This window comes from Callionymus lyra, chromosome 14 (assembly GCF_982586985.1).
Source record: "Callionymus lyra chromosome 14, fCalLyr1.hap1.1, whole genome shotgun sequence".
Taxonomy (NCBI): domain Eukaryota; kingdom Metazoa; phylum Chordata; class Actinopteri; order Syngnathiformes; family Callionymidae; genus Callionymus; species Callionymus lyra.
The window spans coordinates 15,408,153-15,430,662 of record NC_141831.1 but is presented as its reverse complement, the minus strand read 5'-3'; the positions used below and the strand labels follow the sequence as shown (position 1 = coordinate 15,430,662).

The window sequence follows — 22,510 nt, the reverse complement described above, 5'->3', positions numbered from 1 at the left end:
CCGATACCATGCAAATACTGGGCGGGGCTTTGATGGTTCATACCTGAGCAGGTAGGTAAGCACCAGCAGGTGTGTAGTTTCCACAGCCTGCCGTCCTCTCGCAAGGGATCCAGATGAGCAGATCCTAGGAAAGAGAAAAGGTCGCTGTGGAGTGAAATCGGCGGATCAGGTTTGTGGTTTTTTTACCTTTGTTGTTGTTGCGTAAACGACAAGTCGAACAGGGCAGGACGAGAAAAACCGAACCAACGAGCCTCCGGGGAGCGAAAGATGTTTAGTGTCATAGCAGCGAGTGGCGTGGAGACACCTGTTTGGAATTAGATTTTTTTTTTTTTACCTGAAACTATTGTGCAGCTGGATTAAAAAAGAAGGTTGATCTCAACAGAAGTCGGGTAAGAGAAAATAAGGAAGTATTTCTGAGCTACTTTCATTTAAGGAAATAAATGGAGGCTGCGGCTTTTGTTTTGTTTTAGCTTCTGCAAACTTGTGTGACAACTTTTTATTCCGAACACACTTTAAGTCTTCAGTCACTGTAAGCAAATGAAGTTTTTATTTTAATTTTTTATTAAAAAAAATGGCATGAACGATCAATATTTTTGCTTTATTTCTGACTTTAAAATTATTATACTCATTTTAAAAGTTGTATACAGCCGTCTGTGTGTATTTAAACTGGATTAAATTAAATTAAAGTGCATTTGAATACAGTTCAATTTAAACATAAGACTTGTGTGTTAAACACGCATTTCTTTAAATTTTGAGACGATATGAAAATAAGTCTTAACTGGCATGTTTGGGACAGGTTCCGTCAGTATTTATGAATACAAATTATAACAACAGTGAGTCACGCAATTACCTTTCTCAGCGGAATAAGTATCATAAAAGGAGCATTGATTCCCTGCAGCCATACCCCATGATTCCACAATACACAGTGACAGTTGCAACCTTTGAAAGACTTTACAGGCAATAATTTTTTTTTTTTTAAACAATTGCGTCATGTAAGAAATCTTCACCCGTCGATACCGATGACGTTTCATGAAACAATGTCTCCGTTTTCAAAGGCCACCAGATGGCAGTGTCTGCTCTATAGTGTTCGGATCATTTTTTAACTGATCGCACCAGAGAGTTGAACTTAAGTTGTCTTTAGAGTTTAAAGTGCATATTTTTCTATTTGTTAACAATTGAAACCAAAATGAAACAGAAAGTTTCTTTGTTTTTGTCTGTTTGTTTTTTTGCGGGATCTAGCTTAGCATGAATCAAAATAGTATCGTGGATAGGCCCCGCCCACTTCTGGTAGTTTCACTTCATTTGATATTCTTTTGTAATTCGCTTTTCGGCCATTAATCATTTTGAAAGGGCCACATTTGGCCCCAAGCTAAACTTTTGTTTCAAAAGTTATTTTAGTAAAGACATTTTTTTTAAGTATCTTCCTCCAAAACAAGAAACTGTTAATTTCAGTGTAGAAACCTGTTACGGGAGTCAGCCCTGGCTTGTTGGTTTCACTCTGCTAAGGTTAGGGACTGTCAACAAGGTCAAGATAATAAAAGTTAAACTTTAACCACTCGTCAGACAAACGAGGGAAAGATAACTTATTGAGTCACACCTTTTTGTGTTGCCGTAAGGTGGGTTAAAGTTAAGACTACACACTTGTTTTTGTTAGTTAAAGCAAAAAAATAAATAAAAAATCGATCTTGAGGGAGAAAAAAAACGCAGACTCAGCTGAAACGTCAGATAAGGGACTGTTTACAAATTACTTGCACAGAAAAAAACGAAACGTAATCGTGTTTAACAAATTGATTTTTATATATATATAAAAGTCTAAATTCAATTAAGTATAAATACTTAACCTGTTAATGAGCAAACATATCTTTTAAAGCAGATGTCAAATGCAAGTTATTTTTAACAGATAAGAATATGTATAACTCTTTTCTTTACTGGTTCAGATTTAAAGCAGGAACATGGCCAACTTCGGAGGACATGCCATCCCAGGCTCCTTCTTCCTCCTGTTTGGTGTGTGGCTGACGGTCAAACATGTCCTCCGTCAACACTGGAGGACCAAAGAACGACAGATGACGCCTTCTCTCAAGAGGAAGATGGACTTCTGCGAAGGAGGGATCCAAGTGTTTGCTTCTTTCGTCGGTCAGTGTTCTCACCAGTGAATTAGAAAAGAAAAAGATTATAAAGGGGAACAGAATCAACATTTTAATTTGATTCCAGGTATAATGGTGGAGCAGTTCGTGGTGGACGGACCTCACGCTCGTCTGTACAACAGCGAGTCCAACGCTTGGGTGAAGCTGATGAACTGGCAACACAGCACCATGTACTTGTTTTACGGAATAGCGGGCGTGGCTGTGCTCGTCAGCACCGCCACTAAGCTGCTGCCGGTCGGGGTGGACCGCCTGGGTCTGTCCTTGGCCCTTTTTGTTGAAGGTAAGATCTTATTTTTTTCTCCTTGACGAACGAAAGTTTTGATTCGTGGTTGATGATCCCACCAGGGTTTCTGTTCTACTACCACATCCACAACCGACCGCCGCTCGACGCCCACATCCACTCGATGCTGCTGGTGGCCGTGTTCGCCGGATGCGCCAGCAAGATGTTGGAAGTCTTCGTGAGATCCAACATCCTCCTGGAGCTCCTCGGCGCCGGCTTGTTCATCCTACAAGGCTCGTGGTTCTACCAGGTGACGTCGAAAAAAAAAGGGAAAATGTCTCGAGAGTTGAGTTTGACGCGTCTCTCGCTTGGCTTTCAGATCGGGTTCGTACTTTACCCGCTGAGTGGACCCCAGTGGGATTTAACGTTGCACAACAACATCATGTTCGTCACCATGTGCTTCTGCTGGCATCTGGCCGTGGCGATCCTCCTCGTCGCGGGCATCTCAGCAGTGGTTTGGTGGTGAGTGTTTAATTCATAAAACGGTTAAGAATAGAAAAGCACAAAGAGAGCGCAGACCCCTGACAAGCAGCTCAGAAATGTTTGTAACTTTTGGTTAGCATTCTGTGACATTTATGTCAAAATCTCAATGAGAAACTCGCTTGCACAACACACAATAGAAGCAACAGAACCCAAAAAAAAAGCTTTTTTTTGGGGTAGCAGATAACGACACATTCTTGAAATGATTATTGGATCCGGATGGTAATCTAGAAAACGACCAATCACTTGTACTTCCCTCCCCCATTATCAAGCATTTTATTTGAATTTATTTGGCTAAAATTCATCCAAACATAATCTCCTTATGGGGAGTAATAAGAGCGGTTGAAACTACCTTTCGTGAATTTCTCTGTGAGATGAATAAAGTATCTATCTATCTATCTATCTATCTATCTATCTATCTATCTATCTATCTATCTATCTTAATCTGATTAAAGTATTCAAGGTAAATATTTAAAGAAGTCATTTGTTTCTCCTTCAATTAATTAAATCAATTTGTTTTCGATTAATTACTCATGACAAATGAACATGATCGCCCCCCCCCCCGTCACCTTCTATAATATATTATTATTTATGTAATTTTTTGATGGAAAATTTGACAAAAAAAAAGTGGAATTTGACTTTCAATCAAAGCATTTTTGCTCTCTTGAGGCCAAAAAAGAATTATTGAATCCAAATCAAACAGCAGTATAAATTAGGTATAAAAAAGTGAGGTGATATTTTTTATTATGTGAGAAATAAATAATACAGAATTGCTTTATAGAATATTGACTGAGATCCTGGTGTTTTAAAATTCTTAATCGCCACATTTAAAAAGTCATCCCAGAGTAAACACAGAGCTGTTTACATTCAACACGTCTGTGGACGTCAGACTTGATGAGTCATCAGTTTTATTTCCTTCTCACCAGCACTGCCAAGAACTACTCGCCACGAGGAAGAGACATCGAGATCGGAATGAGAAAAACTTCCTCGGAGTCAAGGAAGGCTCTGCTGGACGCCTCTGAAGAAGAGTGAAGGTTCTTGCTGCGACATTTTCATCCCTTTGTATTTATTGTGTTTTAGAAAAAAAATGTTGAAGTTCTACTGAGATGTTTTCAGTTCTCATGTCAAAATTTCTCTTGTACATTTTAAAATAAAACCAGTTTCTTAAAGTTCTCAATAGAATGTGTTGAGCGCAGAAAAAGAAGCTTCCAGTCGAGATCAGCAGTTTAATCTTGCCATGAATGAGATTTGTACACTTTAAATCGTATTAAGATCGACAAGAACGGTTTTTAATTTAATCCTCAACTCTCTGGACATCGCTCATTGTTGGGGTGCCGGCGGCGGGGGGTCTGGCGGCGGGCACTTCGGGGACGTGACCACGACCGTGGAGACGGACTTGGGGGATCCCGTGGCTATGTGCTGCTGGATCTGCTGAGCGGGGACGGTCTGGATGCGAACCTGAGAAAGCAAACAAAACAAAACTCTTTGTAAATTCACTTTAAAAAAACATCCTCGAGATTATTTGCACAAACCTGTGTGGCCTGTCCCTGCTGCTGCAGCTGCTGGAACTGTTGAGCTGTGACAAAACTAACCGGTTTGTTGCCTGCAATTAACTTGGTGCCTGCAGGCATGGTGGTCAGGATGATGTTCCTCCCCAGGCTGCTGATGCTGATCCACGACACAAAATCGTTTTTTTTTAAAAACGATCCATTTCCTCGAAATCAAAAGCAAGGAACTCACTTGGTGTTGAGACTTCCTTTGACGATGGGCGACGTCACAACGCTTTTGTTCTTCAGCGGCTGGTTGAGGACTGACAGAGGAACAGTAATGCGAGCAGGTAACTTTCCCTGCAACGACAACGAGGAGGAGGAAGTCAGCTAAAATAGGAACTTGTCAAAAATTCAGCCGACTAAACAACATATTTTCTTGCACACAGACGTGAGATAAATGACACTAGGTTCATGCAGCCCCTTGACTGTATTAATGAGGTCAAAGATCATGTAAAACTAATAATTATTTATTTCTATTATTCATAACTCGTTTCTATAAACTATACATTGTGTATTTATTAGCCCCTCAAAAGATTTCTTTTAAACAAAGTTCTTAAACTACAATCAAATACTTTTCACCTCTTTATTTTTGCTTAATCCCCTTATGACAGTCTCTGTCTAAAATGTGGCGCCGGAGGAATTTTAATTTCCCACCTCTGATCTAGATGAAAGTTTTTCTCCAAACCTCTCAATTTGATCTAATCTTTTGATAGAAAACTATAGTGACGCACTCGTGGGGTTTCATGAAACAATGTTCTTATTTCCAGAGGCCACTAGGTGGCACCTTTTTCTCCAACCTTTCCGTTTCCACCAATTCATTTTTTACGCAGCTTAATCCCTTATCCCCTTGTCTCACTGAAGTTGTACATACATTCAAAATCCCACAATAAGCTCGGAAATTTAACATGTTTGTTTTTAGCACCCCCTACTGTAAACACGGAGTAATTGCAACACACTTAAAGTGCCGCTTACAGTCGCACAATACAAGTATCAAAATACTAGAAAAAAGGTTATTTTTAGACTAATATCTTTAACTCACCTCTGCTTTCTATAGCTATTATGGAAATAAATTAAACTACCATCACTGGCTCACTGTTGTATAGGAGTTTGGTGGATAGTAAAGAGCCCAGTAAAAATAACAACTTGAGAATTTTAATTGTTAAGAATGAAACAGATTTTCACAGAAAATATTTAAAAAAATAAAATAAAATAATGGAAAAAAAACAACAAAAGTTGTTCATATTCATTTCAGAGGTTCTTGAGCAGGCGGTTAAATTTCCTCGGGGACCACATTTTATACTGAGGCAGTATTTAGGGCCCATAAAGCAAAACTATAAGGAGCGAAAAGTGTACAATCAAGCTAATTATGCTCAAATTATTATTTTAGTGTATTTATATATATATTTTTAAACTCGTCTTTTATCCATCTAATCACATACATTTTCTCAAGGGCCAATAAATACAAAAGTCCTAAAACAAAAACCTTACAGTCAAAGTTAGAGACCAGTAATAAATAATAAACACAAAATAATTGTTCGTTTTTACATGATCTTTGACTGTATTATTTTCGCCCATGTGAAGTCAAAGGGCCGCATGTGGCCCCTGGTCTTCACTTTCTCCATGTCTGATCTTGACTGAAGTAACAAACTCCATGTACTCACCGCTTGTGTGGTGACGGAGGCGGGCATCTGCCTCACGGTGGCGGTGGCGGTCCCTAGCGTCAGTGGAGAGCCTGAAGCTCCGGACGCCACGGTGATCGCTTTGGCCGCCGCCACGACGTTGGCAGCCATGGTCATCACGTTGGCGCACGTGGTCACGTTGGTGGGTTTCCCCGGACTCATCGTGATGGTCTGGCCCTGCTTCTGCGGGATGACGCCGAGTCCCGGCATGATCCGGATGGTGGCGCCGCTCTTGTCGGACGCGGTCGAGAAAGTCCTGGACTTCTGGTCCGCCATGGAGACGGCCAGCGTGGGCATCAGTCGTATGGCGGTGTCTCCGGTGGTTTTCAGCAGAGTGGAGCCGATGGTCGCCGGCTTGGAGGTGGCGAGCTCGGCCTGGCAGGTGGTCACGGTGGCTATGGAGGACGTGGAAGGATGCGACGGCGTCACATGGAGGGTGGCGGATATGCTCTTGCTCCCGCCGGCCGCCGCCGTTCCCAGGAAGTCCGGGGTGAGTTTGACGGTCGCCACCGGGGACTTGGTGAGCGTGGCCATCATGTCTGGGGTGATCCGCAGCACCGTCTGGCCTTTGGCGTCCGTGGTGATGGACGACGGTGGCAGACGAAGGATGTCTTTGCCCTGGATGCGAAGGTTTGTGGCGGTTATCGGGATCCCAGCTGCTCCGGGGGTCTTCATTCCCAGTTGACCGGTGATGGAAACCTTCATGGTAAAAAAATCTTTTGTAATATCGTCTTGTTTTTTTTAACCCACCATACGATATATTGCCAAACTGTAGTAACTCAATAAAGTGTTACCTTACCTTACCTTACCGTAACAAGGATATATTTGTAGTATTGTCAAGTACTCTTGTGTTGCAGAATTTACAGACCACATGATTCTTGATGAAGTCGTAACTACTTTTATTCGATTTGAAACCAAAATATGTCCAAATATCAACTTTAAAAGCTGCTGTATCCTCTCATCCTCAGTCAACGCTGCACAGTATTTTATTGTGTATTTAGCTGTGGAGGATGTAATGAATGCTGTCATCTAGCGGCCGGAAGTTAAATTGCAACGTAAAAATAAACAAACGCCGTAAATATTTGTATCCTATACGTCTTTAATATCTTTTAAATTGAATATATAATTTATTGAAATAGGAACCATGAATAAACTGTGATATGATCAATCAATTTAAGTCAATATTTCCTTACACACCAACAACCTCTTTATTTGAATCCAAGGTTACAGGGAAGAAACCGCAGCTCACCTGTTTAATGCTTTGGTTGGCCACGCCCTGCAGAACCGCCTGAGCTGCTGAGCTCGCAGCCAAGTTACCCGGTGACCCAGTTTGAGCTTTAGCCACCGGAATCGCCGACACCGACAGGGTGGTGGCGACCTGTACGGGGGAGCCACCGGACTGGGTCCTCAATGGTACCGACATCACCGCCTAGGAAGTACATTAAAAAAAAGTACATTTATTGAGGAAATATTCCAGCGAATATTTACAGTTTACCTGTGAGATTCCTTTGGTCGACACCGATACCGGCATTCGGATCTGGTGAGGGCTCTGGTGCACCAGAGTGGCCTGTGGACCCGCCGACGAAACCAGACCCGTTTGTGCGGAGACGACTCGCACCTGGGGGAGCGAGCTCGCCGCCAGGTGGCTGACCAGCCGGGCCGTGTGCTGCGACGTGACCGCCTGTGAAGCCGGTGCGGCAGCTTGACTTGTGGGTAATATGGTGCCCAGCTGAGGTAAGGACGGAGGTGAAACAAGAAGGACCCTGGAATAGACAGAAACCTCATAATGAAAACCTATGAACCCCTTTATTCATGTTTAATAATACAAACCCTGGACTGGATTTGATGGAATCTGGAATTGCAGACTTTGTCGGTGTTGTGGTCCCAATGGTCAAAGGTGACTTTGGTGTTCCTGGTGTGTTGTGGGTCGGTGTCGAAGGTGTCGGAGACATGGGATTGGAGCAGATATCTCCCAGTTCCTGGCCTCCAGATGTTTTGTTGCCGCCCTCTTTGCTGCCAGACTTCTAAATACAAAAATATATTTTTATAGGAAATAACAGCATTGAAGGAAAGTAGTTTGAGATCTTACAGGCTTGGATGCTGGTTTTGGCTTCTGCTGAAGAGCCTTCCTTGCTTTGGCTGCAGCAGCTTGAGCCTGATGGATCCTCTCTGATAGAAAGATGGTTCAACACATCAATATTCATTGCAATTCAAATTAGGATTAGGATTAAATACCGACCAATTTTTTTTTTCTTAATATACTGTATCGATTCCATTTTTGGATTTCAAATCATCATCATCATTTCAATTTTCTCATAGTTATTTTATGTTTTTTATTTCAATAAAGTGTTTGTAAAATACAATAATTTGTTTTTTTTATTATTATTATTATTCTTCACAGTTAACAGCAAATATTCAGTTGATTTTTGTGTTGCAATTAAACCTCTAGCCGCTAGATGGCAGCAGTCAACATCGTTTTGTTTGACCTTCTTCAGCAAACACTATGAAATGTCTTTCCTTTCATGTCAGTTTTACTTTTAATTTTTGTTATTTTAATCATTGAGCTCCATATCTCTGTTCAATATCTTATCATTAACATTGGCATATCTAATATATATATATATATATGAACATTGATTTAGAGCCAAACATCAGGTGGCCCGCATAAAATAACACACTTGTTTAAACAATATTATTTAAAGTTTTCTGGGAATTATTTGAACATCTGACACCTACCGAACTCCTCTTGACTGCGACTGCGATGCAGGTAAATCCAAAGTTTGCGTCCAATATCGTACTTCACACAAGGGTCTTTCTCGTAGTGCAGTCGGTCCAGAGCTCCGCTGACAACCGTGTTCACCTAAAGGTTGTAAAAAAAAAAATGTCAAGACTTTTATTCTTTCGTATTTCTGCCGGGGAAAGAGAGTTAAATTCAACAACAGATGACTGACAACATTCAAATACTTCACCTGTGCACTCGTGACGTCTGGAGCCAGAAACTGTGAATCTTTTAGAAGCTCGCATATTTCTGCTCTGGTGCCTTCGCCGTTGGGTAATCTGGCAGCTGCGTCGCGCACTGATCGGTCAAAAACACACCGTCAATCATTGCACTGTAGTCCTGAAGGCTTTGTCATCTTACCCAGAGACAGGATGGTCACGTATGGAGGCCGGTCTGATCGGAGCAGGGTGTGTTCTCTGGCTTTGTTTAGCGACATCTCTTTGTCAAACACGCCTTTGACGGGTCCCACCACCGACTCGAAGCCGTGCATTCTGAAGGTGAACGCTTTATGTGGCTGATTGTATCGTTGCTGCTCCTGATGAGGAAGTTTAAGTTTCAGCTTTGTTGATCAAATAAAATGGTAAAACTGTTCAAAACAAACCTGTATTTGAAAGACTTGTCTTTCATCACCAGTGCTCGGCCGCACCACATAATCAGTGGACCTGTTGAACGTTTACTTTTAATACTTTATCTTTTAAGAATCTTTTGAATCATAACTCTTACACTCTCGGCGTGGGCGGCGTCATCTCAGAGGGTTCTTCACTTTCAGTCTATGAGGAAAAGTTTCATCCGTTATTCAAACACACCAGCAGTAAGTTATACTTTTTTTTTACTACCTTGACAACTAAATCTTTTGAGTCCAGCCACAGCTGACAAAGGGCGCTGAGATCTTTTTCTGTGTCGTGAGTGGGACCTGAAATGAAAAGCGTGATCTTTTAAATGGACAATCATGCAACTGGAAAAAACTAAAATCTCATTTACCAATCCATCTCCACTGCTTAGAATCATCACAAAATTCCACAAATGGAGTGAAGCCACTTGGTAAAGCCATCATGCCATCTGTCAAGAAATAAATGTTTTTTTAAAAATAAAGCCAGACTTTTTTTTAAATCTTATATTTTCCAACCTTTTGTCTCTCCAGCAAGAAACTGAAGAGCTTGAAGTACCAACTCCGACCAACAGGGGGAAGACGAAAACCACACATTGAGGGAACTGGCAGGACAGGACTGCCATATTTGAACTTTCTCCTCCAACTGTGAGAGCACAAATGGTTACAAGGAAGTCTATATTTATCCATTTTCCACACTTGTTGAATACCTGTGTAGTGCTGGAGAGGTTTTCAGCTCTCAGGATCATCTCCAGCAGGTTGAAGAAACTAACTGAGAATTCTTCTACCATCATGGGACTGGTTTCTGGCTCGTCTACCACTCTGCAAAAAAAATAAAATGAATAAAAGGTTTTACAGGAACCTAAAAAACAAGCCAACGTACTCTTCCTTTATGTTGTGTAGTGGAGCAGTGGATGTGTCAGGCAATGAGTTGATAATATTTGCAGGCAAAGCTGATGCAGTGTCTGATGATACAAGAGCTTCCCCAGGTTCTTCTGCCTCCATTTTAATCAGCCTCATCTTCTTTTTTCTTCTCTCCTCTTTGATTTTCTTCTTAGGCAAGGACAGATCGAAAAGGGCTGTCAAGGGAAAAAGAAGGAAGAGTCAGGAAGGCCATGCTTTTTATTTTTTATACTCACTTTAACGTTAAATTACTCACGCAAAGTTCCTTTTCTGCCGATATTGGCTCTTGAAAGTACGTCTCCAAGTTGAATATCTGATGTCACCAAATCTGGATGATCCTTTAGAGACAAGACTTGATAAATATACTTTTAAGAACTTGTTGTTTCTCAGTCAAGAGCAGTGGTCAGCAATTACATTTTATCAGGGAACAGTGAAAAATAAAGAAGTGAAAAGCCAAAACATAATGGAAAAAATAAAATAATAATTACTTTGAAATTTAATAAAATCAAGGTAAATTTGCTCAAATGTTTGTTTTTTTATTGTACAATTTATTTATTTTAAAAATATTGCTTTTTATTTGCTTAAATCTATTTGAGAGGAAAACAAACGGAGAACAAAGATCATAAAACTAGTTTTGAATAATAAAAAACACAAAATTATATTGTTAGTTTCTATGTGATCTTAACCTCATGAGGGCCACATGTGGGCCCTACATTTCCAGGTCTGGTCAGGACTCTACTTACTGGTTGATGTTTTCTCTTCTCACAATGGTTTTGCAACATGATTTTCAAGTCCTGCTCTCCAAGTTCCATTTTCTCTGTAGTAGAATCATCACAAAACTTTAGTTTGTTAAATATTGATTGATTTGGCTCAACAACGACTTACCCGTAGTCTTCATGTCCTGAGTAGTCAGGGTGGGGAGAACTTTCCGTGAGACGGTGGGTGATGGAGAAGAGGGGGATTGTGGTCTTGAAGTCCACAGCGATAAGTCTAAAAGTAAGAGTTTTTTTGCAACACATTAGAAAATAGTTCTATTAAGTCATTGCATCAAGCGACACTGACCTTCATCGTCTGACGAGGGGCTACTGTCTCCACACTCTGCTTTAACTTCCCTCAAAATGCGGCTCACTCGTCTCCTGGCTCTCGGTTCAAGCTTTTCAGCTCGACTTTTAGTTGGCGATTTACGTTTGGGGGGGGAATCCAAACCATTGTGAGCAGCAAACTTCAGCAAATCCTGAGAAGTTAAAAAAAAACATCAGACCACAGGAAAAAAAGATTTGAATGCAAGTTTTCCTCAAGTACCTTTCGAGAGACGAGGATTTGTTTTAACAGTCTGTGGTAATACTGCTGAAGAGAATATAACTGTCTCCTCCGCTGGGATTTAGCACAGAGCTGTCTGTATTTGACCACCTCTGGATTGAAAAACCCATCTGGATTGGAATGAAGTAAACAATTATCAACAAATGAGAAAATAAAGAAACATATAGCAGTCCTGGTACAGGTAGTAAAGAGTGCTCACCCCGGAATAGTCTTTGGGCAAGATGAAGCGGGTTTCCAAAGTTAAAATTCACATTGTTGAACAGATCCTTGATGGTGTGGTCCTGCTCTGCAACATTGTTATCAGGGAATTGAGGCAAAAATTGTCTCAGATGCTGTCGCTGGGACTCTGTGAGGACTTCGGTCCAGGTGCTTTGACTCATCACAGAGAAGAAGATCTCAGGCTGTGGAAGAAAAATAAACAGTTCGATGTTTGTCAATTTGCAAATGAATACTTCTGCACTTACTCCAACAGTTAATAAGAGAAACTTACATCTTCCAGAAGGTCCTCAGACAGGCTGACCCTGCAGTTTCCCAACATGCACTCTTCAGTGATATGATCATCTTCTTCTTTAATATCCAACTGGCTCGTAAGCAAACGTGGGACAGTGTTCATTTTCCTATTCTATTAAACAAAATACATTACGGTTAAGTTCCATTGAAAGACTTTTACAAGTTCGTGACGAAGCAAATGTTTTGTTGACATCAACATTATCACAACACCAGACAGATGATCGGCTAATAGCTACTTCCAGCTAAGTTAGCTTGACGACATTAACTTTGTAATGTTTCTCTTTTTTTTTTCTAAAACAAATTATTAAAAACTGACTGTGTAATAACATGATGTATAAATAGAAAGCACGATGATTTATATTACCATTTACGCAAAAGCGTCCATAGCTCTAGAAACGAAGAGGGGACACTTTATCCGGTGCACACAGCCCTTCTTCTTCGTCGGTTGAATTAGAATGCGTTTGTGACTTTTGGTGCCCCCTACTGGCAGAGAACGGAAATTGGTAGAAAACGGGTAAAAAATGAATTTTCAGCGATTCTTGCTTAAATGTTTACTAAACTATTTTTTAAGTAAAGGTAAGAAACTTTAACATTTAAAGAAGTCTGATGCTATGCTAAAGCAACTCAAGCATTTTAATTTAAGGCATTTATTATTTACGTATGAGCTACAAAAGAATCATTTCCTCACCTTGGTAATGAAAAAGTTTAAATACCGTCATTTTGCACTTATTTTAGGATAATAAACAATGCAATTGTATACTTAACTTTTATAACAATTTCCTTAACTTGATATGAGACAGTGCATGTCTGTTATTTATATAACAGAATTTCGATTATAGTCTTTAAAACATGTAAACTCCCTGTTAGTTAGCTAACCTAGCAAGTATAGCATTCACTTTAAAAATCCATCTTATTTTACTGTTGAAAAATAAAACTTCAACTGTTTCCTTTATTAATAAATGTAAAACAAAAATAATAATAATTAATAAACATTAAACAAAAAAAAACTTATAACCCAAAACAGCAAATAAATAATAACTTTAGGAACTTGGCTTGAAGGCTTGAGTACACTTAAAGGAAACAGAGTCTTTGTAATCGCCAGAACTTTTAAATATCACAGGTTTGACCAAAACTGGTAGATTGAAATAAATCATGATATAAAAAATAAATTACATATATATGTATAGTTATAGTATTTTTATATATGTTTTGTTTTTTTAATTGATTTAGTGTCAAAGCCATCATTTCAATAATTCCATTATTGAAGATTTGGTTTAAGCAAGAACTTTAAGTAAATTATTTGGTGCTAGAATGTTCTCGATCTGTCTATGTTCTTATTTAAAAATGACAAATAAAAAGTAGATTTATGTCTACAAGGACATTTAGTCTTAATGTATGTATTTTAGAATAATTAATTGAAAATTTTCATCACATTTAGAGAGCTCTTGAAATGGTCCAAATCAAAGTAGCATAACAAATATAGAATACAAATACAGATATCTGGAATAATGTAAGTATGTATATAATACATAAAAAGTATTATACGTGTTGTCTGGGTTTAGTAAACACTTAAAACACACCACAAATAGATAGTTAGTTACGGAGGATTTATTGTAAGCTTTGCTCCTCCTCTTTATGATGCTGTTACGAGCTGGAATGGACAGTCAATCCTCAGCCAGAGGGAGTGAGAAAGAGAGAGAGAGGGAGAAAGAGAGAGAGAGAGGACGCCTTGCCCTTCAAACACCTTGGCATTGGTTTTCTGTTTGTGGCACACAGCAACCCAAGGCTCCCTTTCTGAGACCTTAAGCAAGTTTGGGCTTTTAATGGTGACGGACGATGGCGGAAGGGGCAGATGAGGAAGAGATTCAGTTCTTGCGAACTGTAAGTGATGCTCCGACTAACATGATGAACTTTTCTGAAAGTTCTGAGATGCGTTTTTTGAAGCCTTTTCACTAACACACAACAGAGAGACATTTAACAGAGAGGCTGAAATTGACAACAACAGTTGGCAAGTTGTGTTGGCATTGTCGTCTATTTATACCCTGAGGGCTATTTAGTTTATTAGTGTTGGTCACTGAGACAAAATATCTGGTTCCTGGTGATACAGATCCCTGAACAGTTGTTACTACATAGTAAAAGCATCACATTTGCATACTTGGTTGACTTTCATTTCATTTAAACCTTTAAATAATTCGATACATTTATTTTTCACTGCATTACTTTGCGATAACTGGTAGTAAATATCACAATTTTTGTTTCAATGTTGTAATAGTAAAATGTTTTCTGATATGTGGGGCAATATAATTGCTGCGATGTATAGGCCATAATATTGTTTAGTCTACAAATAATATAATATATACTTGTATAATTACGTGTAAGTGTTCATGTATAATTAGGCAATTTCTGTTTTTTTTCATAATTTGCTAAAATCTCCTATAATGTGTCTTTATCTCAGTATTGTTGACGATCTTAGTCTCTTAATTTTTAAAAATTACATCTTTATATTGCTAAATAAAATGACTACTGTTCTCTGAAAATAACTATACGAAATTATTTTGAATTTGTCTTTTGACTATATATATGTGTATATATATATATATATATATATATATATATATATATATATATATATATATATATATATATATATATATATATATATATATTCGGACATGGGTTTTGTATGTACTTACTATACTTTTAATTTATTAAACTGATTATTAATAATGAAAATCTTGTAAGTAAAGTCTGTCTATTTATTTATTACATTAAAATTTTTATTTAAAATCTTTAAATTCTCTAATCAGATGAAAACAACAAGCACAACAAACTCCAAAAAAAACAAATCTATTGTATTTAATACAATATTTCTTTGTGCCATTTAAGGAACTTTTATAGTACTAAAATATATATTTTTTTCATGTGAAATTTGAATTATCACATGATTGTCCCTTTGATTCCAAAAAAGCATTTACTAAAATAATTTCGCTTTAGTTTCTTTAAAGCGAAAGATGGATATTACATGTTACATGACCTTTAAACTGTATTATTTTTAAGCTCTTTGTTTATGTTGAATCAAAACATCTTTGAATCTGTTATCCTTGTAAGAAGATGATGGCTATAACCAGACCTGCAAGTCAGATGGTTTTATCTTCAAAACATGTTATTTATACTTGTCAACTTGTTGATTAAATGAGGAAAAGTATTTATTATTTTCCTGTGCCAGTTGCCGTCTAAATGAGCTGAATCTGTCATTTGCTTCCTCATCCCGCCGAACTAGCAGAAAAGTTACAGACGGACGTCTTTCTGTCATGTCGTAAAACACAATGAGGTTCTGTGTGTCAACAGTCTTTTTCGCTGTTGGCCCTGAACCCGCCGAGGTCTATATTTACTGTGTGAGGATTAACAGGTTCAAAGCGCCGCCCAATTCGGCAGCTGTTTCCTTCAGTCCATGTGAGAACTGTGTTCTACTACCACCAGTGTCTGATATGAGATGATGCTTTTAATAACAATGGAGGAATTTTTTGGGGGAAAACAATGTTTAAGGTGTAAGCGTTTAGTTTAAAACTCAAGTAAAAATCATCCTAAATTATGGTCATAGCTTTCTAAGCTTGGTGTTGTAATTATTAAATGATTTTGGCGAGTCTAAGATGAATATCTTTGGCCCCATTGGGTTGACGTATATCTGTCTTTGCCAAGTATAAATTGCACTCTTCTACTGCAAGACACAGGTAATCAATATATTAAAGTATAAAAGGAATCCAAAAATAAATAGCTTTTTGTTTCATAACACAAGGGAGTCAAACTCAACCACACAAGGGGCCAAATTAATTTAGAAATCAAAGTTATTGCCGAACAAAATGTTAGAAAATTAGATTAAACATGTCAAATTATTTACAATATTTCCTTTTTCTAGTTTCTACTTCACCTTAAACTCCTGAGGGCCAAATGAATGCAGTCAAAGGGCCACATGTACCTGGGAGTTTGACATACGTACCACATCAGACCTTCGTCCCTTCAAGCCATTTTTCTCCTCAAATTAACTATTTTTACAAAGTAGAAACTCAGTTATTTTTTAATTTAATGCACATTTGTTTACATCAATGTACCTGTATTGTGGATGAGCGTTCCAATAATGTTGTTCCTTCACATGATGAAATCAAATATATGTTTTCAGTGGCCGGGGCCTCAACAACGGGCCAAGCTGTATTAATAGATCCAACCTGATAACATCACAAGCTATTTGATATTAAAAGAAACACTGCGTTGTTTTAGTTTATTCAGCCGAGATGACCGTCCATCAAATTTAGTTTAGATGTATTTCAAAATCCTGGTCAAAACACCGAACGACCGACTGCAACACTATCCGCACCCCTGAGGTCTATGTTGGGGTCGGTGCTGGCAGCGTGTCTTTGTGTTCTCGGGGGACTCTGGGTGAAACATGGGATGTTGTCGCTGCCCTGAAACCTGACTAATTGCATTATTTAAGCAATGTGGGCCAATCTATCCTGGCAGCCAAATACTAAATATCTGGTGCTCTCCATGTGGGGATGTGTGAACAGCAGGTGCAGTGGCCTGAAATAGAGAGCAGCCGAGGGGAGAGGCCGCTTTTATGGAGCCAGTGAGGCCTGGAGATTAGTGCCTGGTCGGGGACGGACGTGTCAGTGGACGTGTGGTAACGGGGAACTCCAAGGTTATGAGGAACAGGCGTTTTTTTTTGCATAGTCTTCACAAATATACCTTCAATTTTTACTCAAACCAGTGGTTGACATAAGAATAATTCTTTACATTCATCCTTCATTAACTGTTCCATAATTCATTTCACGTTTGATCAGTTTGACTGAGTCATGAAAAGCTGACGTAATATGCTGAGTCATGAAATGAGTCGTGGATTTTTCTTTGGTGATTGAAAAACGAGAAGAGAGGGTTGTGAGAAAATTCCAATACATGGATATATTGCTCTGTTTTCTTTCGGAACGTTATAGAAGGTCCTTCATCCCAACTGGTGTCAGGATATTTAACTCTCTACTTTAAATATCCTGATGCTAATCCATAGTGTGTTTTCTTCTCGTGTGTTTTATTTTATTTTTTGTTTTTATTTTATTCTATTTTATTTTGTTAATAGTGTTAAATGTCTAATATTGTAAATAATCTGTATATTTTTAAGATCGTTTTATTTTTATTTTTTTTATTATTTATTTTTTCCTTGCACTTTATTTTTCAACTGTGCTGTTGTAAAAGTGTGTTTCCCCTCTGGGGATGAATAAACATTTTCTATTCTATTCTATTCTATTCACGATACTGTAGCGACATTTAAAATTACTTTTAATCAAAACTATTTTTTGAAACTTAAATTCATAATAAATTAATACATTTCATTTTTATGATAGTACTAATGCCCTCCGCAGCTAAAGAAAATAAAGGGTTGAGTCAGTACTTGGGTGACTTAGGCCAGTCCGTCAAACTGAGCCTGAGAAACCTGGGTGTTGTATTCGTCTCTAGTTCAACACTGACCGGAAACTGTTTCTTTCAACTGAGAAAAAAGTTTCCTAATAAACTTAGAAAAATGATGTCACGATCTGGAGCTTGTAATCCATTCGTTTGTGTCTTCTTGTTGAGACTATTTTAACATTTTATTCTTGTGTCTAAACAAGAAGGAGCTGTCTCTCCTGCTGTTAATACGAAACTCTAGTTTAGTCTAGTAGAAGAACTCACATTTCTCCCTGATCCTTAAAACTCTTCACTGGCTGCCAGTTTTTCAGGATCAACTTTAAAATTCTGGCTCTTACTTTCAAAAGCTATTCATGGTCAATCTTCACCTTACATCAGTGATCTGATCCAGTCTTACACCCCAGCTTGGGCTCTGAGGTCTGTGGATCAGAATCTACTGATGGTTCCTGAACACGGTTCAGGACCAGAGGAGAGAAATCCTTCCAAGCTGTTGCTCCTAAGCTTTGGAACGATCTTCCTCTCCCTCTGTGTTTGATGATCTACTGACTCCTTCGAGAAACGTTTTAAGACATTTTTATTTGTGATTTTTCCCTCATTTTCTTGTTCTCCTGTGTTTGTCTTATGTGTCTTTAAAGTATATATTTTAACTGTATGTTGTTTTTGATTGTTAAAGCGCTTTGTGACCCTGGTCTAGAAAGGCTTACTTACTTACTTACTAAAGTAACAAGGAAATTCAGCGAAATCCCAACAATTACTGAGGACGAGAGGATACAGTCAACTGTTTTTGTTGTTGTTTGAACATATTTTGGTTTCAAAACAAGAGTTATGAGGTCTGTAATTTCTGCATCACCAGAATCAAGTACTCAGACAAATCCAGCCCACCAGGTCATTTTATGTGGCCCTCTGGTTGGCTCAGATCAGAGTAGAATAATTTTCTTGATGATTATAAAGGAGAAACAGAGTTAATTACGATAATAGAATAGAAAGCCAGTTTCAGAATTTCTGACAATAGACTAATATATTTTGGACTTTGACAGCCCTGATTAACAGTACATGTATCCTGTCAACAATATGTGTATTATGTTTTTTTATTAATTGATGTTTCAAATAATTGTAAAATCTGCTGTTTTTTGTTATTGTGACTTCTGTTAGGTAAGTAGTTCCAAAGGAGAAAGATGTAAAATAACACTCAAGTGAATTAAAAAAAAAATTAAAAATTTTGAGTTTTATTCTAAATAATCAAACGCAACTTTTTTTCCAGGACGACCAAGTGGTTCTTCAGTGCACTGCCTCCATTTTGAAAGAGCAGATCAAACTCTGTCTGTCCTGCGAGGGATTCGGGAACCGTCTCTGTTTCCTAGAGACCACCTCGAACGCTCAGGTGACTTAAACAACATTTAGATTTGAACCTCTGTAGTTACCGACATCCCTGGAACTCTCTATATTTCAGAATGTTCCTCCTGACTTGGCAATCTGCTGCTTCATCTTGGAGCAGTCGCTGTCCGTGCGAGCCCTTCAAGAGATGCTGTCCAACACCTCCGTGGATGAAGTAAGAGGAACATTCACACAAAAGTGTTGAAAGGTTAACATGTAAAATGTAAAATGTTTTGTCATTGCACAATGACGAAACATTTTACAACAAAAGTGGGTCTCGTACAGTTTTATTACAAACTTCCTGTCAATTACAGGCAGTTGATTTGGACAAATGGGTAAGTTGGGATCGGCCTTCTGCATCTCCCACCGTCTTGGGACAAGTTTCTGTAACAATTAGTGCTAGACAGCATCCTATAATCAGATTTATACCGTGTTCAAGATGTTCTATGAACCCTTTAGCATGAAATGTTTGTGAATTTATCCGGTACAAATAAACTAACAATAAACTATATTATGATTGAAAAAAGATCACTACAAGGAATTTACTTTGTTGATGATGATTTTATGAATTTGATATATTGACATTTTAACTGGGATGTCTTTGTCGAAAACATAAACTAAAACCGTTACATAATTATCTTTTAATAATAAATATTGAATGCCTTATTCATTTGTTTAAATGTTGTCTTTAAAATATGTCAAAGCCGTCCCAAACAATGTCAATAATAAACGTGGTTATGACATGAGTGACAACATGTCATGACGGCTCCCTCCAACTAAGCCGTTTTGTACCATATTTGTTGTTTGATTTACTTACTCAATAACAGCGGATTTAAAATTTTAAATTGTTTTTATTCATGAAATCTTCAAGTGTGCCTTTGAAGCATTGGAGTTTCTTGCTTTTTTGGTTTATTGATTTTTCCACTATTACAAGTCGTCACAAGGGGGCGGTCACCGCACACTGCTCTACGGACATGCCATCCTCCTGAAACACACTCATTCTAGCATGGTAAGTAAACTTACTTCTAAATCTCACCTCAGTTTTATATTCATTCTCCTCTTATCAAATAAGGTCTTAATTAGCAGTCTGTTGTGCGGAGTTCCTCAAGGTTCTGTTTTGGGTTCTTTATTATTTTTGCTGTACTTGATTCCTTTGGGTAAAATCATTCTGGGATTTCCTGATGTTTCTTATCACACTTTTGCTAATGACATTGAATAGTTTTCTCTAGTACAACATTGCAAAAATCTTGAGCTTATAACTATGCTTTTATGTCTTTTTTAGTCTCATTTAGACTATTGTAACAGTTTATTTTGTTGCCTAAACAAGAAGGAACTGTTTCTCCTGCAGTTAATACAAAACTCTGCAGCGAGAATTCTGACCCGCTCTAGTAGGAGAACTCACATTTCTTACTTACTCTTATGTTTCAGTACTTGTGCTGTTTGACGACGTCACGCTCGCTAACCGACAAATTAGCCTTTGATGTAGGTTTGCAGGAGGATTCCACGGGTAAGAACCTTTTTTTTTGAGAGACAGAAATGCCAAATTTAGACGATACAACTGCCTCACAGGTGAGGCCTGCTGGTGGACCATCCATCCTGCATCCAAGCAGAGATCTGAAGGAGAGAAAGTGAGGGTCGGAGACGATCTTATTCTAGTCAGCGTGTCGTCAGAGCGATACCTGGTAAGAACAGCATCTTGTTCTAACGTGCGATGTCTTGATGCCGTCACTCATATGCGATCTCTCTTCAAGCATCTCTCGTATGCCAGCGGTGACCTGATGGTGGACGCGTCCTTCATGCAAACTCTGTGGACCATGACGCCCGTCATGTCCGGGTGTGAGCTCGCTGAAGGTAGGAAAATGTTTCGTGATTTACTAGGACAAATTATTTTGGACGAACAAACAGATGCCCTTCTCTCATTCAGGCTTTCTGACTGGCGGTTATGTGCTCCGACTGTTCCACGGTCATATGGACGAGTGTTTGGCGATACCAGGTGCTGACCAAGGAGATGACCAGCGCAGGTATGTTGGACAACTCTAATCTAATTTTCTTTATCATTGATTGCAGAGTCACCAGGTCGCAGCACAACTCATTTACCCTTTTTTTGTTAATTTTATTATATTATTCAGTGTTATTATTGCCCTACATGTATTTAAGGTATATATTAAAAGCTTTATAAAAAGTCTTAATATTTAGTAGTTAAATTGGAGAGCAGGTGGTTTTCCAGGAACTAGATTGGAAAATAATCTAATTTGTATGATCTTTTTTCTTTTTAATTTGATTTAAACACAACACCATTTTACTTTAAGTTATAATTTGTAAATATTTTCATTCTAAATTGTATAATGTAAAGAAATTGAAGAGGGTAGTGGTGTGAGAAAATATCAATACACAGATATATAGGTATATTTTAATACTTTATCAATGTTCAATAGCACTATATTGCGTTTTTTTTTTTTTAATAACAGTTTATTTCTGCTTTATATTATTATATATTATAAAATCATAGTTCTTGGGGTTTCTATTTCAATAATAATTTTATAAAATAAAATGACTATCTTTTTTAAATGTATAATTTCAACAAAAATGTTCACACCGTTTGTTTAATTTTGTGTTGCAATTAAACTTCCGGTAGCCTTTACATAGTGTAAGAAACAATTAAATACCGTGAGATCTGACTGAGGACGAGAGGATACAGAGTAATCCAGCAGCTTTTAAAGCTGGTGTTTGGACATATTTTGGTTTCAAAACAAATGAAATCAGTTAGAACTCAACAGTCATGTTAAGGTCTCTAAATTGTAATACAGAATCACTTAACCTGCTTGGCAGAAGTAATTATAAATAATCTATATGTCTGATCAAAATGTATTTGAAATATCTGTTGTCAGGGTTGCTCATTATGAAGGGGGAGCTGTGTGCAGTCATGCCAGATCCTTGTGGAGACTTGAACCTCTGCGCATCGGGTAATTATTTTGGAAGTGAGGATTTAAAAAAAGATTTAATAACCTGGATTCACAGCTCAAATACCTTTGTTTTAGGTGGAGCGGGGGTCACATCAAATGGGGCCAATCGTTTAGAATACGCCACATAACGACCGGCAGATATCTGTACCTGGATGAAGAAAAAGGACTTCTGCTGGTCGATGCCGAGAAAGCCAATTCAAAAATGTCTGCGTTTTGCTTCAGGATTTCTAAGGTTATTAATATTCACTCAGTTTAACGATTACAGACTTTTATTAAAACGGTGTAACTATCATCTCAGGAAAAAATTGAAGTCACCCAGAAGCGCGATGTGGAAGGAATGGGAATCCCCGAGATCAAGTACGGAGAGTCCATGTGCTTCGTTCAGCACGTCTGCACTGGTCTGTGGCTCACGTACGCAGCTGTTGATGCCAAATCTGCACGCCTCGGGCCTTTGAAGAGAAAGGTGAGGT

The 22,510-nt window shown here is 38.3% G+C and overlaps 3 protein-coding genes across 7 annotated transcripts in view; 2 read left to right on the top strand and 1 right to left on the bottom strand.

Annotated features, from left to right (window-relative positions):
* Positions 1-30: 30 nt before the first annotated feature.
* Positions 31-4,076, top strand: tmem45b (transmembrane protein 45B). 2 transcript variants are annotated; one of them, XM_087808240.1, is made up of 6 exons: positions 31-169; positions 1,938-2,133; positions 2,212-2,424; positions 2,490-2,674; positions 2,744-2,886; positions 3,831-4,076. In XM_087808240.1, exons 2-6 carry the CDS (start codon positions 1,953-1,955, stop codon positions 3,934-3,936), a joined length of 828 nt encoding a protein of 275 aa, XP_087664366.1. In that variant the 5' UTR covers positions 31-169; positions 1,938-1,952; the 3' UTR covers positions 3,937-4,076. The 2 variants fall into 2 exon arrangements, with proteins under 2 accessions (XP_087664366.1, XP_087664367.1); XM_087808241.1 differs by lacking the exon at positions 31-169 and adding an exon at positions 192-389.
* A 47-nt stretch (positions 4,077-4,123) lies between these two features.
* nfrkb (nuclear factor related to kappaB binding protein) lies at positions 4,124-12,696 on the bottom strand. Its single transcript, XM_087808237.1, has 26 exons — positions 12,617-12,696; positions 12,233-12,364; positions 11,942-12,143; positions 11,725-11,852; positions 11,485-11,656; positions 11,308-11,412; positions 11,166-11,239; positions 10,679-10,760; positions 10,403-10,598; positions 10,230-10,341; positions 10,039-10,165; positions 9,894-9,971; positions 9,749-9,825; positions 9,636-9,682; positions 9,514-9,574; positions 9,273-9,447; positions 9,103-9,209; positions 8,870-8,993; positions 8,223-8,302; positions 7,964-8,157; positions 7,629-7,896; positions 7,383-7,562; positions 6,116-6,832; positions 4,645-4,751; positions 4,437-4,572; positions 4,124-4,362 (listed from the first exon to the last, which is right to left on the bottom strand). Exons 1-26 carry the CDS (start codon positions 12,617-12,619, stop codon positions 4,225-4,227), a joined length of 3,822 nt encoding a protein of 1,273 aa, XP_087664363.1. The 5' UTR covers positions 12,620-12,696; the 3' UTR covers positions 4,124-4,224.
* A 1,307-nt stretch (positions 12,697-14,003) lies between these two features.
* Positions 14,004-22,510, top strand: part of LOC148066124 (ryanodine receptor 1-like) — a 61,133-nt gene continuing 52,626 nt past the window's right edge. For all 4 annotated transcript variants that reach the window (XM_087807557.1, XM_087807556.1, XM_087807555.1 and 1 more), the window contains exons 1-12: positions 14,004-14,133; positions 18,965-19,084; positions 19,154-19,252; positions 19,392-19,412; positions 20,012-20,086; positions 20,506-20,584; positions 20,647-20,759; positions 20,829-20,928; positions 21,002-21,098; positions 21,966-22,040; positions 22,116-22,272; positions 22,339-22,503. In XM_087807557.1, coding sequence (XP_087663683.1) covers positions 14,089-14,133; positions 18,965-19,084; positions 19,154-19,252; positions 19,392-19,412; positions 20,012-20,086; positions 20,506-20,584; positions 20,647-20,759; positions 20,829-20,928; positions 21,002-21,098; positions 21,966-22,040; positions 22,116-22,272; positions 22,339-22,503 — 1,146 coding nt within the window. In that variant the 5' untranslated portion in view covers positions 14,004-14,088. The remainder of the gene's footprint in view (positions 14,134-18,964; positions 19,085-19,153; positions 19,253-19,391; positions 19,413-20,011; positions 20,087-20,505; positions 20,585-20,646; positions 20,760-20,828; positions 20,929-21,001; positions 21,099-21,965; positions 22,041-22,115; positions 22,273-22,338; positions 22,504-22,510) is intronic.

Bases quoted from the DNA above. Each gene is read 5' to 3' on its own strand.
- tmem45b (XM_087808240.1), top strand. From the start codon at position 1,953: ATGGCCAACTTCGGAGGACATGCCATCCCAGGCTCCTTCTTCCTCCTG. The intron at 2,425-2,489 runs GTAAGATCTTAT...TGATCCCACCAG, and splicing joins CTTGGCCCTTTTTGTTGAAG to GGTTTCTGTTCTACTACCAC. The intron at 2,887-3,830 runs GTGAGTGTTTAA...CCTTCTCACCAG, and splicing joins ATCTCAGCAGTGGTTTGGTG to CACTGCCAAGAACTACTCGC.
- nfrkb (XM_087808237.1), bottom strand. The intron at 4,752-6,115 runs GTGAGTACATGG...TTGTCGTTGCAG, and splicing joins CCTCCGTCACCACACAAGCG to GGAAAGTTACCTGCTCGCAT. The intron at 4,573-4,644 runs GTGAGTTCCTTG...GTCGTGGATCAG, and splicing joins AAAGGAAGTCTCAACACCAA to CATCAGCAGCCTGGGGAGGA.